The sequence below is a fragment of the Halteromyces radiatus genome (assembly GCF_025201355.1).
Source record: "Halteromyces radiatus strain CBS 162.75 chromosome Unknown BX664scaffold_5, whole genome shotgun sequence".
Lineage (NCBI taxonomy): Eukaryota > Fungi > Mucoromycota > Mucoromycetes > Mucorales > Cunninghamellaceae > Halteromyces > Halteromyces radiatus.
Genome location: NW_026251691.1, coordinates 1,048,215 through 1,060,253, shown reverse-complemented (window position 1 = coordinate 1,060,253; position 12,039 = coordinate 1,048,215). Strand labels below are relative to the sequence as shown.

The window sequence follows — 12,039 nt, the reverse complement described above, 5'->3', positions numbered from 1 at the left end:
TCATATATATTATTTATATCTGTATTAGTGTAGTTTCTCCCCTTTTTGTTCTCTCATTCTCCTTACTTGATCAGTATCACCCTTCTGTTTCTATGTCACTCCCCATTTTTTATACAATGAATAAAAAAATAAAATAAAATATAATTACACTCTATTATTCTCTTTATAGTAATTCGCACGTTCTTTTTCAACTATCTCTCTTTCTTTGTAGTATATGTAGAGTACATGCTTATTCTTTTTTTTTTCTCTTTGTTGTTTATCATCAGACTAAAAATAAGATTTTTTTATTACTATTGTTTTTTTTTTTTTTCAACAAAGAGAATATCATGCAATTAAAGGTTATTTCTTTTTACATGTCAATTCTCTTTATGTAAAAATCAAACGAGTTTATTTTAAATACGCATCATTAGCTAATATTTTGGATTTCCTGACAATAAGGTATGGATGTGCTTACATATTTACTTTTTAGTATAAAAGCTTGATGTGAAACAGTGAAGAACATCCATCTTGTTTGTTTTTTTTTGAGCGGCAAGCTTATGTTATGCATCCAGGAGAAAATGTGATTGAAGCTCCTTTTTCCAAAGTAATCACGTTCAGCACCACAATATGTTTTGTCCCTTATTTCCTGCCTTACCCCTGTTTCTTTCTGTTTCTTACTGGTTAGTCTCCACTTTATTTAAATATAGTATTATTTTTTCTTTTTCTCTTTCTTTCTCTTTCTAGTTCTTTTTTATTTTTCACTTTTTATTTTTTTCTTTAATTCTTTATTTTAATACATTATTTTTTTTTAATTATCAGATAGAAAGAAAAATAAAAAGATGATGCATCCATTAGTCATTAACGATCATCCTTATTATCAACAACCTCAAGTATATGTTAAAACACCTACTACACCACCAACGTATAATACACATCATCCTTATGACAATATACGATCATCCTATCATCCATCTACAGCTCATCCATATCATTATTCTCCTCAATCATCACAACCTCCAAGAAGAGCCTCTATGGCCACTCCTGCTACCATTTTATCTCGACAGCGATCGTCCACTAAATCTTTACGAGATCGTCGAAAAAGCTCTGGTACACTTTCTACTTCATCACAACAACAATATCATAAACCTCGTAAATGTATTGGTGATTATTATGTTGGTAAAACTCTTGGTAAAGGTGCTTCAGGTACGTTTATCATCGTTCAAATAATCTCCATCCATGCATTTCATTTCCCGCACCGCTTTTGCATTTGTTTCTAATTTGGCCAAATTTTTTTTCTTTTTCTTCTTTTTCTTTTTCCTTTTTCCTTTTTATTATTATTATTATTATTATTATTTTATGAATGAACTATAGGTCGTGTCAAACTTGGAATACATAGACATACAGGTGAACAAGTAGCTATCAAGATCATTAGTAAAGCTCATTTGGCAGCCAATCCTGCTATTGAAAAAGCTGTTCGCCGTGAAATTGCTATTATGAAACTTATTCAACATCCAAACGTAATGGCCTTGATAGATGTAATTGATGATCCCAATTCTTCTGACTTGTAAGTGAATATAAGTTATCAAAAAAAAAAAAATGAAAATATATTTCTCAATTATTCTAACCATTAATATTTATTATTAGGAATCTTATTCTGGAATATGTGCAAGGTGGAGAATTATTTGAATACCTTGTTAGCAAAGGTCGACTAAGTGACTCTGAAGCTAGAAGACATTTTCAACAAATTATTCTCGGATTAGATTTCTGCCATCATCATTTGATTTGGTAAAGGAGAAAAATAAAATAAAATAAAATAAAATAAAACAGGAGTACAAAAAAAAAAAAAAAAAAAAGATGGAGGGGAGAGAGAAAGAGAGGAGGTGAAATAAGTGATAGTGATCTTTTTACATTTGAATTCTAGTGAAGGAAAAAAAAAGTAATAGAACTAATGTTGATAATTATCCTTTTATATCTATAGTCATCGTGATCTGAAGCCAGAAAATCTACTGTTGGATAGTACGAACAACATCAAGATTGCTGATTTTGGAATGGCCTCCTTACAGCCTGCTGGCTCTATGTTGGAAACAAGTTGCGGGTAACTTATTTCAAACGTGATAAAAACATGGTTGATTACTTTAGTTAACTCATCATTCATTCTTTTTTAGTTCACCTCATTATGCAAGCCCTGAAATTGTCGCTGTAAGTGTTTATATCCCCTTGTATTTTTTTTTTTTTTTGGCCATCTCCCTTCTCTTTATTTCATCTACTTCTCTGTTTATCCCGTTTCATTTACTTTTACTGGTTCGGTTTTAACATGTTATTATTATTATTATTATTATTTTGATAGGGAATGCCTTACAATGGATCTGCATCTGATATTTGGTCATGTGGTGTCATCCTTTATGCTTTATTGACTGGTCATTTACCCTTTGATGATGAAAATATTCGTCAACTATTGAAAAAGGTAATGAAAATAGGAAGCGAAGGGAATAAAGTCGATCTCAATGGACGTGTACCTTACATCTTTGTTTATACTTTTTCTAATTTTGAATATTAGGTTAAAGCTGGAAAGTATACAATGCCCGATGACATTTCAAGAAATGCACAAGATTTAATCCGACGCATTTTGGTGGTGGATCCTTCGAAAAGATTGACTGTAAGTACTAAAATTAGATAGAAAGATGGACAGGAGAGAAATTTAGGGGAAAAGACGTGAAAAAGTAGTTTGTTAGTATTACCACCTCCTTTTTTTTTTTTTTGTTTTTTTTCTAAAATTGTGCTTTATTTATTTTATATATATAGATGGATCAAATAATGGCGCACCCCTGGTTTTGTGAATCAGAACCTGTCAACTTGGCTTCATTACCAGTACCACCTACAGCGAACGAAATTGGCCGACCTGTTTGGGATTCGTCTGAAATTGATGATCGTATTCTAGAAACTATCAAATTCTTATGGGGTGAAACTCGTGATGATGTGATTATTCAAGCGTTGATTAGCAAAGAGTAAGGAATACATGATTAAATTTGCAAAAGAGGATGTAATTGATTTTTTTATTATTATTATTATTTGTTCGTTACCATAGGCACAATATGCAAAAGGTGGTTTATGTTCTTCTACAGCAACATTCAGAACGTTATTGGCAGAATGATCATGATGATGATGATATACGTGATAATGGTAAAAACAAGAAATGCAATCATCCCTATGCTTATTCTCCATTACTAAACTTACACTATATTTCATATTGATCGACATTTAGATGCCCCTCCAAATCGACGTTATCAAACTATTGGACATCGTTCAGAAAGGAATCGTCGATGCATGTCAATGGTTGATAATAGCTCTAAAACAACCAGTTCTCGCCCTTCCGTTCCTTGGATGCCTGATTCTGTTGCTTATACGCCTTCTATTGGTTCACATTCTTCTTCGATTGTCTCCACATCAGCAAATATGACAAGCAACAACTCTCGTAGATACTCCGCGTGTACAGTCGGTCGCGCTGATCGTGCCATCCCCGACTTTATGCATCCACCTCCTTTACCTCCTTTACCTACGGTAACAATGACAAGTGGTGACAAGACAAGACTCAAGAAAAGTGAAACTTTCTACGCTCGATTTATCAAAAATGTGTTAACTTCCCGTCGTCAAAGCAAATCCTCCATGTAAGTGTTAACAAAGAAGAAAAAAAAAAAAAGAAAGAAATAAAGAAAAAAGAGTTAATATATTTATTTCTAGCGATGCATCATCATTTTCATCTTCTCCAAGTTCTGAAGTCACTGGAAAGTCTAGTACTGGTGTATCTTCATATCCATATTCTACAATCAGGTCGACTTTGGCTGGTACATTGCGACGTAAAAATCCTTTCGGCAAGATGATGCAACAAGAAACCACTACCACGGAGCCTTCCGAACCACAGCAAACAACAGAATCTGACCAATCACCATCATCACCTTGTTCATCTACTGTGTCCACGAAATCGACAATACGACGACCCTCAGTATCACGTAACAAGGTGGATCCAAGATCTCAATTATCATCATCATCATCGTCATCGTCTACATCTCATCAACCTGTTACCCCCAATGACAGTAACATTTCCTCTACTGAACCTATCCGACCTAACAACAAATCCAATAGCAAAACACTCAATACCAAGCGACTTTCTATCCGTGTTCCTAATGCTTTCCGGAATGACAATGGTACCAATCGATTCAGCTTCACACTCAATGGTACCCGAAGACAACGAAAAGAACTCGATATGTCCATGTTCCAAACTCAAAAGCAAAGATCATCCATATCAACCAGAAATGAAGGTTTGGATTCAGATTTGACACCTCCACCTGCATTATCAGACGGAAGTACACTCAGTAGCAGTATCAGTAGTTCAAGCACCAAAGATCATCATCATCAGCAACAACAACAACATGGCAATAGTAGCAACAACAATAATAATACCTCAAGTAATAATAGCAGTAGCAATGATGTACATTCTTCAGCATCTACTTCATCGGCATCCTCATCTACCTACTCACCTGTGACACCAACAGCAACTCATCAACAAGCTTATCAATTCAAATCCGCATTACGATCTATGCCTGGAAAAGGAGAGTTCTTACAATCACCACCACCACCATTTCCTGCAACAAGCACCAGTAGTTCGTCATCATCATCTGTTGTAGGTGGAAGCCGTCGAGAAAGTCAAGCCTCTCTTCAATCTGTGACCGAACGTCGTGGAAGTAACACTAGTAGTACATTGAATCGACCTATTACACCAAGTCTTTTATCCAACAGTTCTACCATTACAACCGCCAGTGGAAATTATCCTGTCTCTCCTTCACATGCTATGATGTCTCCAGTATCTGCTTCCTCTTCAATTGTTGAAGAATCTGCTTCTTTCAAGGCCTCCTGGTTAAACAATCTCTTCTTCTTTAAGCAACCAAAGGTAAAATTAAAGAAAAAAAAGAAATACAATGACATAATCAATCTAACTTGAATTTTTTTTTCTATAACTGTTTATTAGATTTGCTCTCTAATTATTCCAGAAACAGATATTGGAACTATTCTATGTACACTTCACCGATTGATGAATCAGGTAAAAAAAAAAAAAAAAAAAAAAGTTATCTAGTCTAAACAAAAAGGGAAAAAAAAGGTGACCAGTCAATAATTATATATATGTATTTATATTGTAGTCTGTGGAAGCCAAATTTTATGAAAAGGATGATAAACAAGGAATCAAGAGATACAAGGCAGATATCAAAAGCAAGCATCTTGGAAAAACACGACAAGTGAAATGTAGATTGGAAATCCTTGAACCCTCTACCAAAGCGGACTCATCCTCCAGATTGATCCGATTCACTCAACAACAAGGGGATGGTGTTGTATTGGCATCCGTTGTACGCAATATACAGTATCTTTTGGAACAAGAATACCCTACAATGTCTTCCGCTATTACTGCTGGTTTCTAATTTATTCCCCCTTTCCATCATCTTTTTATTTTCTACTTTTTATTTATATATATATATATATATATATAATCATTTCTTTTCTTTTCCTTCATTATTATTTGGACTTTCTTTTACTTATTGATTGATTACACTCTATTGCACACCCACACACACATATATAGGTACACTCGCATATTTATTTATATCTCTTTACGATTTCTGTGAAAAAGTAAGGACATACACACACACCACACACTGATTATTTCCCATCTTTTTTTTTTTTTTTTTTTACCCTATCCATTCCCTGTTGAAGTGAAACTAGCCCTTCCTTTTATATAAACTATATAATAAAGCATCAAAAGTTGACCCATATATAAATAATTTGCGATATTACTGATGATCATTCTAGGATAGACTACTTAAACGCGACGGACAGAATTAGGACTCAGCAATAACCAAAAGGCACGCGACACCAAAAAAAAAAAAAATTGCCTACAGTAACTAATTTTTTTTTTTTTTTTTTTTTTCCTTTTCTTTCTTTTTTTTTTTCTTTTTTTCGTTTAACCTCCATGCCATGTTTTTCAAAATTGGCAAGTATTCTCCATCAAGATACCCAATTGTTTCAGTCTATTGCTGTTGACCTTCACGTGGATAAGATATCGGTAAAGTTTGATATTATCTATTGTCAAGATTTCTGTTTCTAAGCTTTTACGTTTTACTTAAATAGATGTACACGGATACCTTGGATGGTCGCGACGTGATACTAGTGGATCTACGTGATGGTGTGACCAGTATGATTGGATTGTTGGTGGAAGGTGCATCCACTATGAACTCTACTCACCCAAAGTAAGATTGTATTTTCATTACATATGCAACATGTGATGCTCATATTCTTGTCTATAGGTCACTCTTGAATACTTTAAAAGAATCTATCGTTACAGGGATCCATATTATTACTGCTCGCGTGTGTGTTTACAGACAAGACATTGGACTATCTCCTCTTCTCTATATTGACGACTATCAACCCATCCAAACATCAATTACTTCCAAGTCTAATATGAACATGATCACGCTAGATGATATCCAAACCTTACCCGAGGTCAAACAATGGTTGAATGCTGTGGAACAAACTGGTCTGGAGACTTTTATGTCTATCATCCCGAAAGGTAAAACGGAACAAAGAAGAAGCAAAAAGAAAATCAAAATCAAAAGTCAAATCGACAATGAATGATTTTTTTTTTTTTCAAACACACTGCATTACTTACTAGATAATTCCTTTTTATTATTATTATCATTATTATTATCCTTCGGATTTATATGGTAGATGGGTTTTGGGATTATTATATTCAACTTGAGCCGTATCTGGAAAATATGATGGAAGCATACAAAACACAAGATACCACCCCTTCTTCATCAATAGCTCTAGAACCAGACACGCCCATACCACCACCAACACGACAATTACATCAACCCAGTTTATCAGATACCCATTCATCATCACCATCTATGATCATCAAGAATTGTTTCCCACTCATGTCCTGGCGACAAATTCAAGCATATATCATGCACGCCTATGATGAAGCTCCGGAAGATCTGGTGTTGGATGGTTTTTTGCCTTTGCCTTCAGAAGATGTCATGACCATCCGTGCCCCTGATGTGGATGAAGAGATATCACCAACACAAACAGCATTGGAAACCGACGAGCAAGCATGGTGGATGCTATACAAGAAGACTGAAAATGAATCGACCGAACATGATAAGTGGAAGACATTGGTCAACGGTGCCAAGGATCTATGGATGAATGATATGTGTAATATAGTCTTAGATGAATTGTAGTATAATTATAACGTTAGAAATAGTTTAATGATTTTTTTTTCATTCCTGAATAAACCCTTTGTAAACATTTTATCACTATCAATTTTTTTTTTTTTTGTGTGTGTGTGTGTGTATACTTTAATAAATGCAAAATAAGATAACTTGATCCTTTACTGTAGGTATTAATTAATTCAGTTTTTCATTCATTGGTTTTTGTTCTTCATTTATCCTACAGCCAAATTCAATCATTTATGATATTCAATTAAGAATGAACGACAAATTTCACATTTTCTATATAAAAACAAGGATAAGGCTGTGTATGTGTGAATAATGATACATACAAGAAGATTTTATTTCTTTATTGTATATTTCTAAAAAAATAAGATAAAAAAAAAGGTCAAGATATATAATAAGGAAGCAAGGGGGAAAAGTATCGAATATATGTGCAAATGGTTTTTTTAAGGGAGGGAGTTGTCAAAAAAAAAAGAAAAGTATCTATATTTTAGATTTCGGCCATTTCACGAAGACGACGGACAGTAGAACGGACAGTAGCAGCAGCAGTAGTAGAAACAGTATATGCACCACCAGCCATGGTCTTGCTACAACCCTTGCATTTCCAGATACCCACAGCAGTACGCTTCACAGCATCCTAATGAAATACCAAAAAAAAGAAGAGTCAGATATGCCATGTTATACCCATTCATTCGACATTGTTCGACGGTTGTATGTGTATTTTTTTTCATTATAGATGGCGTTTGGTCGTTGTATATATGGCCGTTATTGATATTGCTGTTTATTGTTGTCGATGAAAGGTAACCTGTACAACCCATTCTTCTTCTTTTTTTTTTAGAATATATAATTTACCTTGCCACAGAATGTACATGTATACTTTGAGTGTTGGGTAATTTCCATCTTCTTTACTTGTTTACGAAGAGAAGCACCATAACGAGTACCGTATTTACCTGTGATTCCGACTATATAATAATGCAAAGAAAAAGGATCAGCATGCTTTCATCAATGAGGTTGTCATGGTGGAATGAAAGTGAATTAAATCTATACCTTTCTTTGTACGTTTAGCCTAGAATGATAAAAATAAAAAAAAAAGCATGAGTACCAAAGATGGATGGATGGATGGATGGATGGATGGATAGATGCTATTACCATTTTATTTTGTAAAGATTGGGAAGAATAAAGGAGATATCACACACACTCAAAATTAATGTCCAGTTTTTTGGGCAAATATTTGATGACTGATGGGCATTAAAATTCAAAATGTCCAATTTTTTCCAATTTTCGAGTTTCTTTTTCTTCTTTCTCCTTCAATACATTTTCATCAAACATAAAGTCATTATACTCAACAATCAAATAACGCTCTTGTGAATAGGTCTTTTTCGTATGAAATAAATTACGTCGTTACAACAGCAAAAAAAAAAAAAGGAATAAATAAATTAAAGACTCTTATTTTTTTTTTCTCTTCTTGTAGATGGCACGCATTACCTGACAATAAAATTGAATCCCTTATTCTATGAAAGACACCAAGCATGATATTGTAAGTATTTCTTTAACATATTAAGAAAAATTTTAATCTAACTAATCGACATTATACTCTTCAACGTATGTCACCTTCCATATCTTTTTTCTTCTTTTAATCTCTTCTCGCGCTGATGGTATCGTTTTTGATGCTCAAGTACATAACATCTTGCACAATTCAAGATACAAGGAAGTTGCTATCAGACAAAGCTACTCTCGAATCACTGATCTTGATAGTAAAGTAGAGTTGACAGTTGATTTTTTTTTAAAAAAAAAGAAAAAACTGGCTCACTTTAAATGTGCCTGAACGGTATGAAACCGATTATGGAAATTATTTTATTCAGTAGTTTAATCTTAGTGTTTTATATTATATTTTAAATAAAGTCATCTTTTTATCATTTGTATATTACATTGTCATTCATTATTATCCTATTATCCTATCACATATGTCATTCATCTACCATCACGTATCCTTAGTCATCTACCGATCTAACCAAAACGTCACTGTCGCTATTATTGTCGCCCATCGTCCGACTATTGTCATCCATTGCTATCATCCCTCATTTCACAAATACGTAGCAAATTCAAATGACTGTATCTAAGAAAACATTGAGGAAAGGTAGTTTTTATTCAAAACAAAAGATATATCTATAGTCAAAGTGTACATTAAAAAAAACGAGGAAAAGGATAAGTAAAATGATGGATACATAATTTTGTAAAACAAAAATATAAAAAAAAAAAATAAAACAAATGTATATATAATAATACTAATAATAATAATAAGAGGGGAGGGATGGGATGATATAGTAAAACGTTCAACGTTCCAATAAGATGGGGAGGGAGTGGAAAGAATTGTAAAGGAAAGAAGGATTCTATGTTGTTGGAGAAGTTGACATTTTTGTATCATCTGTCATTGATGATTGTTGTGATGTAACTTGAGAAGTGGTTGTTATTGCTGCTGATTCACTACTAGTGGATGTACTACTACTGCTCGTACTAACCCGAGTGTTTGATCTACGCATTGCCTTGTTCTTTGTTCCAGATGTAGTGATAGCTTCAAAGTTCTGCCAGATATAATTCTTGCACTTGTCTGCATTTGGTAAATCTTGAATCATCTTGGCAATCGTATTTTTCCGGAGACCAAAAAAATCGGGACCAACGGGGTTATGTCCGTAATCCATATTACGAATAGCAAAGGCTCTAGAATAAAATATCAAATAAACAAAGACATCTTATTTAATTATCATTAACACTAAAAATAGTAGTCATTACCTTCGGACAGCAATTGTCCAGACAGTAGTTGGTGTTGGGCCTCTCCAAACTTCACCAGGATTGTCATCCGCCTCCAATTGGAACTACGATAACCAAAACAAGAAATGCGCGGTAATAAATATCGAGATCTCCTTCAAAAAAAAAAAAAAAAAAATCATCCTAACCGGGAACTGGGAATACTTACTATTGGTTCATCACCTCCGTCTAAAATTTGACATGTATATTGAGTATCACTATGAGGATCCACCATACTTCGATACCATCTATCATGAAAGAAAGAAAGAAAGAAAAAAAATCACCTGATAAATATATGATTACTTTTTAAAAAAAGAAAAAAAAGAAAAAAGAAAAAAAAAAGAACTTACTTCTTAACACAATAACCCACAGGATAAATATAACGCTGATTATGAAAGGCCACTCGATTGTAAACCACACTTCCCAAATCAAGTACAGTCCAAGAATCCACTTCAACTGGTAAGATATAACGACCATGTATATCCTTGTTAACTTCAATAAAAGGACGCACATCACTAGTGTTTGGAGGTTTGGTGTCTCGTTTCTTCCTTCTTGATTGATGGTAAAATGTATCTACGGGCGTTTTTCGAGTTCCTGAACTAGAAATTGGTCCTGATGTTGTCACAGTGCCAGTGTATGAAGATGAGGATGAAGAAGAAGGTGGTGGTGGTGTAGTGGATGTCGATGATGTTGATGATGTCGATGTTGGTGGTATTTCGGAAAGAAGAGTGGATGGGGGTGAATTATATTGATGAGGATAATTTTGTTGATGAGATGGATGTATAGATGTATTCGATAAAGGTGGAGTCAGTTTTCGATAAGATCGGTCGTCATAAGGATGTGATGTTAGATTCATATGTCTCGGCCATTCTCCGGAAGGTTCTGGTTATTAGATATATATAAAAGACAAAAAAAAAAGAATCATATTAATCTTCAATCTAGATTCTCTCTCTTTCCGTTTACCTTGTCCTTGTTGCCTTTGAGGAGTATTGTGATATGAAGAGGAAGTAAGAGGTGGTATGAAGTCTAATTCGGAACGTAGTGGGGGTTGACTTGAGGAAAACGGTCGAAAAGTGGGTAAGCCTGTGCTGTGAGAAGAAGATAACTGATGTTGTTTTTGTTCATGAGAATAAGATTGTAAAGATGAAGGATATGGCGAATGCATCTGATGATCGGACCCCAGTAAAGTTTTCATTGAAGGAAGAGTATGTTGTTGCTGTTGTGATGATTGTGCCGATTGTTGATGTTGGAGCATAGGAGAAAGTCCTTCAGGTTGAGGAGATTGACGAATCTAAAAATAAAAATAATAAAAAAAAAAAAAGAAAGATAAATTCATTGATGATTAAGATAATAAGAGATAAAATGTTTGTTACATACTGGATGAAGTTGAAGTAAGACTTGAATAGTATAATCAAATGCTTCCTCTGTTGCTTTTGCGATCTGACCAGTTACAGTGATATGTTCATTGTCGCGTAAGAGGTTGGAGAGTAAGCCGTGACCTTCCCAAATAACCGAATTTCGTACGTCTTTTAAGGATTCCTGTTGACCTATATTACTTTCTTCAATATTTGCACTATAGATTGCCATATCATAGTCAGTTCGCATAAGTTGATCAGGACTATATATAGAATAAAAAAAAGAAAAACATGAATAAAATATATACCTATATATAGAGAGAGAGAAAGAAAAAGAAAATATTCATTCCTTACCAAGAAGAGCATACACTTAATAAACATTGTTTCAATGAAATAGGGATCCAGTGTTCACGTTCGTAGTGACGTTCAAGTATAATGTCGAATGAACAAAGGCAAGTGGTGTCTGAATCCTTGAAAGAATAAAAGACTTTAACTAACATACATAACCAAGAATAATAATAAAAAAAAAGAGATAAAGAGATAAAGAAAAATAAAAAGTAAAAAAAATTAAAAGAGCGTCAGTATAAAAAAGTTGAGCATAAGTATGAATATATATACAATAACAA

The 12,039-nt window shown here is 33.8% G+C and overlaps 4 protein-coding genes across 4 annotated transcripts; 2 read left to right on the top strand and 2 right to left on the bottom strand.

The window, feature by feature from the left end:
- Positions 1–742: 742 nt before the first annotated feature.
- BX664DRAFT_282272 (uncharacterized protein) lies at positions 743–5,512 on the top strand. The gene is made up of 16 exons (XM_051541559.1): positions 743–1,182; positions 1,351–1,543; positions 1,624–1,764; positions 1,958–2,074; positions 2,145–2,178; positions 2,327–2,443; positions 2,537–2,635; positions 2,782–2,984; positions 3,065–3,159; positions 3,242–3,644; positions 3,772–3,948; positions 4,120–4,415; positions 4,686–4,793; positions 4,866–4,924; positions 5,003–5,074; positions 5,172–5,512. The coding sequence occupies exons 1-16, from the start codon at positions 819–821 to the stop codon at positions 5,445–5,447; spliced, it is 2,754 nt and encodes a 917-aa protein (XP_051399045.1). The 5' UTR covers positions 743–818; the 3' UTR covers positions 5,448–5,512.
- Positions 5,513–5,991: 479 nt separating this feature from the next.
- Positions 5,992–7,331, top strand: BX664DRAFT_335666 (uncharacterized protein). The gene is made up of 4 exons (XM_051545945.1): positions 5,992–6,088; positions 6,154–6,272; positions 6,330–6,592; positions 6,751–7,331. Exons 1-4 carry the CDS (start codon positions 5,996–5,998, stop codon positions 7,260–7,262), a joined length of 987 nt encoding a protein of 328 aa, XP_051399044.1. The 5' UTR covers positions 5,992–5,995; the 3' UTR covers positions 7,263–7,331.
- Positions 7,332–7,549: 218 nt separating this feature from the next.
- Positions 7,550–8,441, bottom strand: BX664DRAFT_335664 (60S ribosomal protein L37a). Its single transcript, XM_051545944.1, has 4 exons — positions 8,403–8,441; positions 8,301–8,319; positions 8,106–8,215; positions 7,550–7,890 (listed from the first exon to the last, which is right to left on the bottom strand). Exons 1-4 carry the CDS (start codon positions 8,403–8,405, stop codon positions 7,744–7,746), a joined length of 279 nt encoding a protein of 92 aa, XP_051399043.1. The 5' UTR covers positions 8,406–8,441; the 3' UTR covers positions 7,550–7,743.
- A 1,202-nt stretch (positions 8,442–9,643) lies between these two features.
- On the bottom strand, positions 9,644–11,913 carry BX664DRAFT_264827 (F/Y-rich N-terminus-domain-containing protein; the record flags this gene model as incomplete). Its single annotated transcript, XM_051540834.1, has 7 exons — positions 9,644–9,971; positions 10,044–10,126; positions 10,228–10,306; positions 10,409–10,940; positions 11,097–11,141; positions 11,432–11,676; positions 11,768–11,913. 7 exons carry the CDS (start codon positions 11,911–11,913, stop codon positions 9,644–9,646), a joined length of 1,458 nt encoding a protein of 485 aa, XP_051399042.1.
- Between the last annotated feature and the right edge of the window lie 126 nt (positions 11,914–12,039).

Coding starts and splice junctions, on each gene's coding strand:
- BX664DRAFT_282272 (XM_051541559.1), top strand. CDS start 819: ATGATGCATCCATTAGTCATTAACGATCATCCTTATTATCAACAACCT. Junction 1,183..1,350: donor TCTTGGTAAAGGTGCTTCAG/GTACGTTTATCA, acceptor AATGAACTATAG/GTCGTGTCAAACTTGGAATA. Junction 3,949..4,119: donor TCACCTTGTTCATCTACTGT/GTCCACGAAATC, acceptor CAAATCCAATAG/CAAAACACTCAATACCAAGC.
- BX664DRAFT_335666 (XM_051545945.1), top strand. CDS start 5,996: ATGCCATGTTTTTCAAAATTGGCAAGTATTCTCCATCAAGATACCCAA. Junction 6,273..6,329: donor ATGAACTCTACTCACCCAAA/GTAAGATTGTAT, acceptor TCTTGTCTATAG/GTCACTCTTGAATACTTTAA. Junction 6,593..6,750: donor TATGTCTATCATCCCGAAAG/GTAAAACGGAAC, acceptor TTTATATGGTAG/ATGGGTTTTGGGATTATTAT.
- BX664DRAFT_335664 (XM_051545944.1), bottom strand. Junction 7,891..8,105: donor CATGTACATTCTGTGGCAAG/GTAAATTATATA, acceptor GTATTTCATTAG/GATGCTGTGAAGCGTACTGC.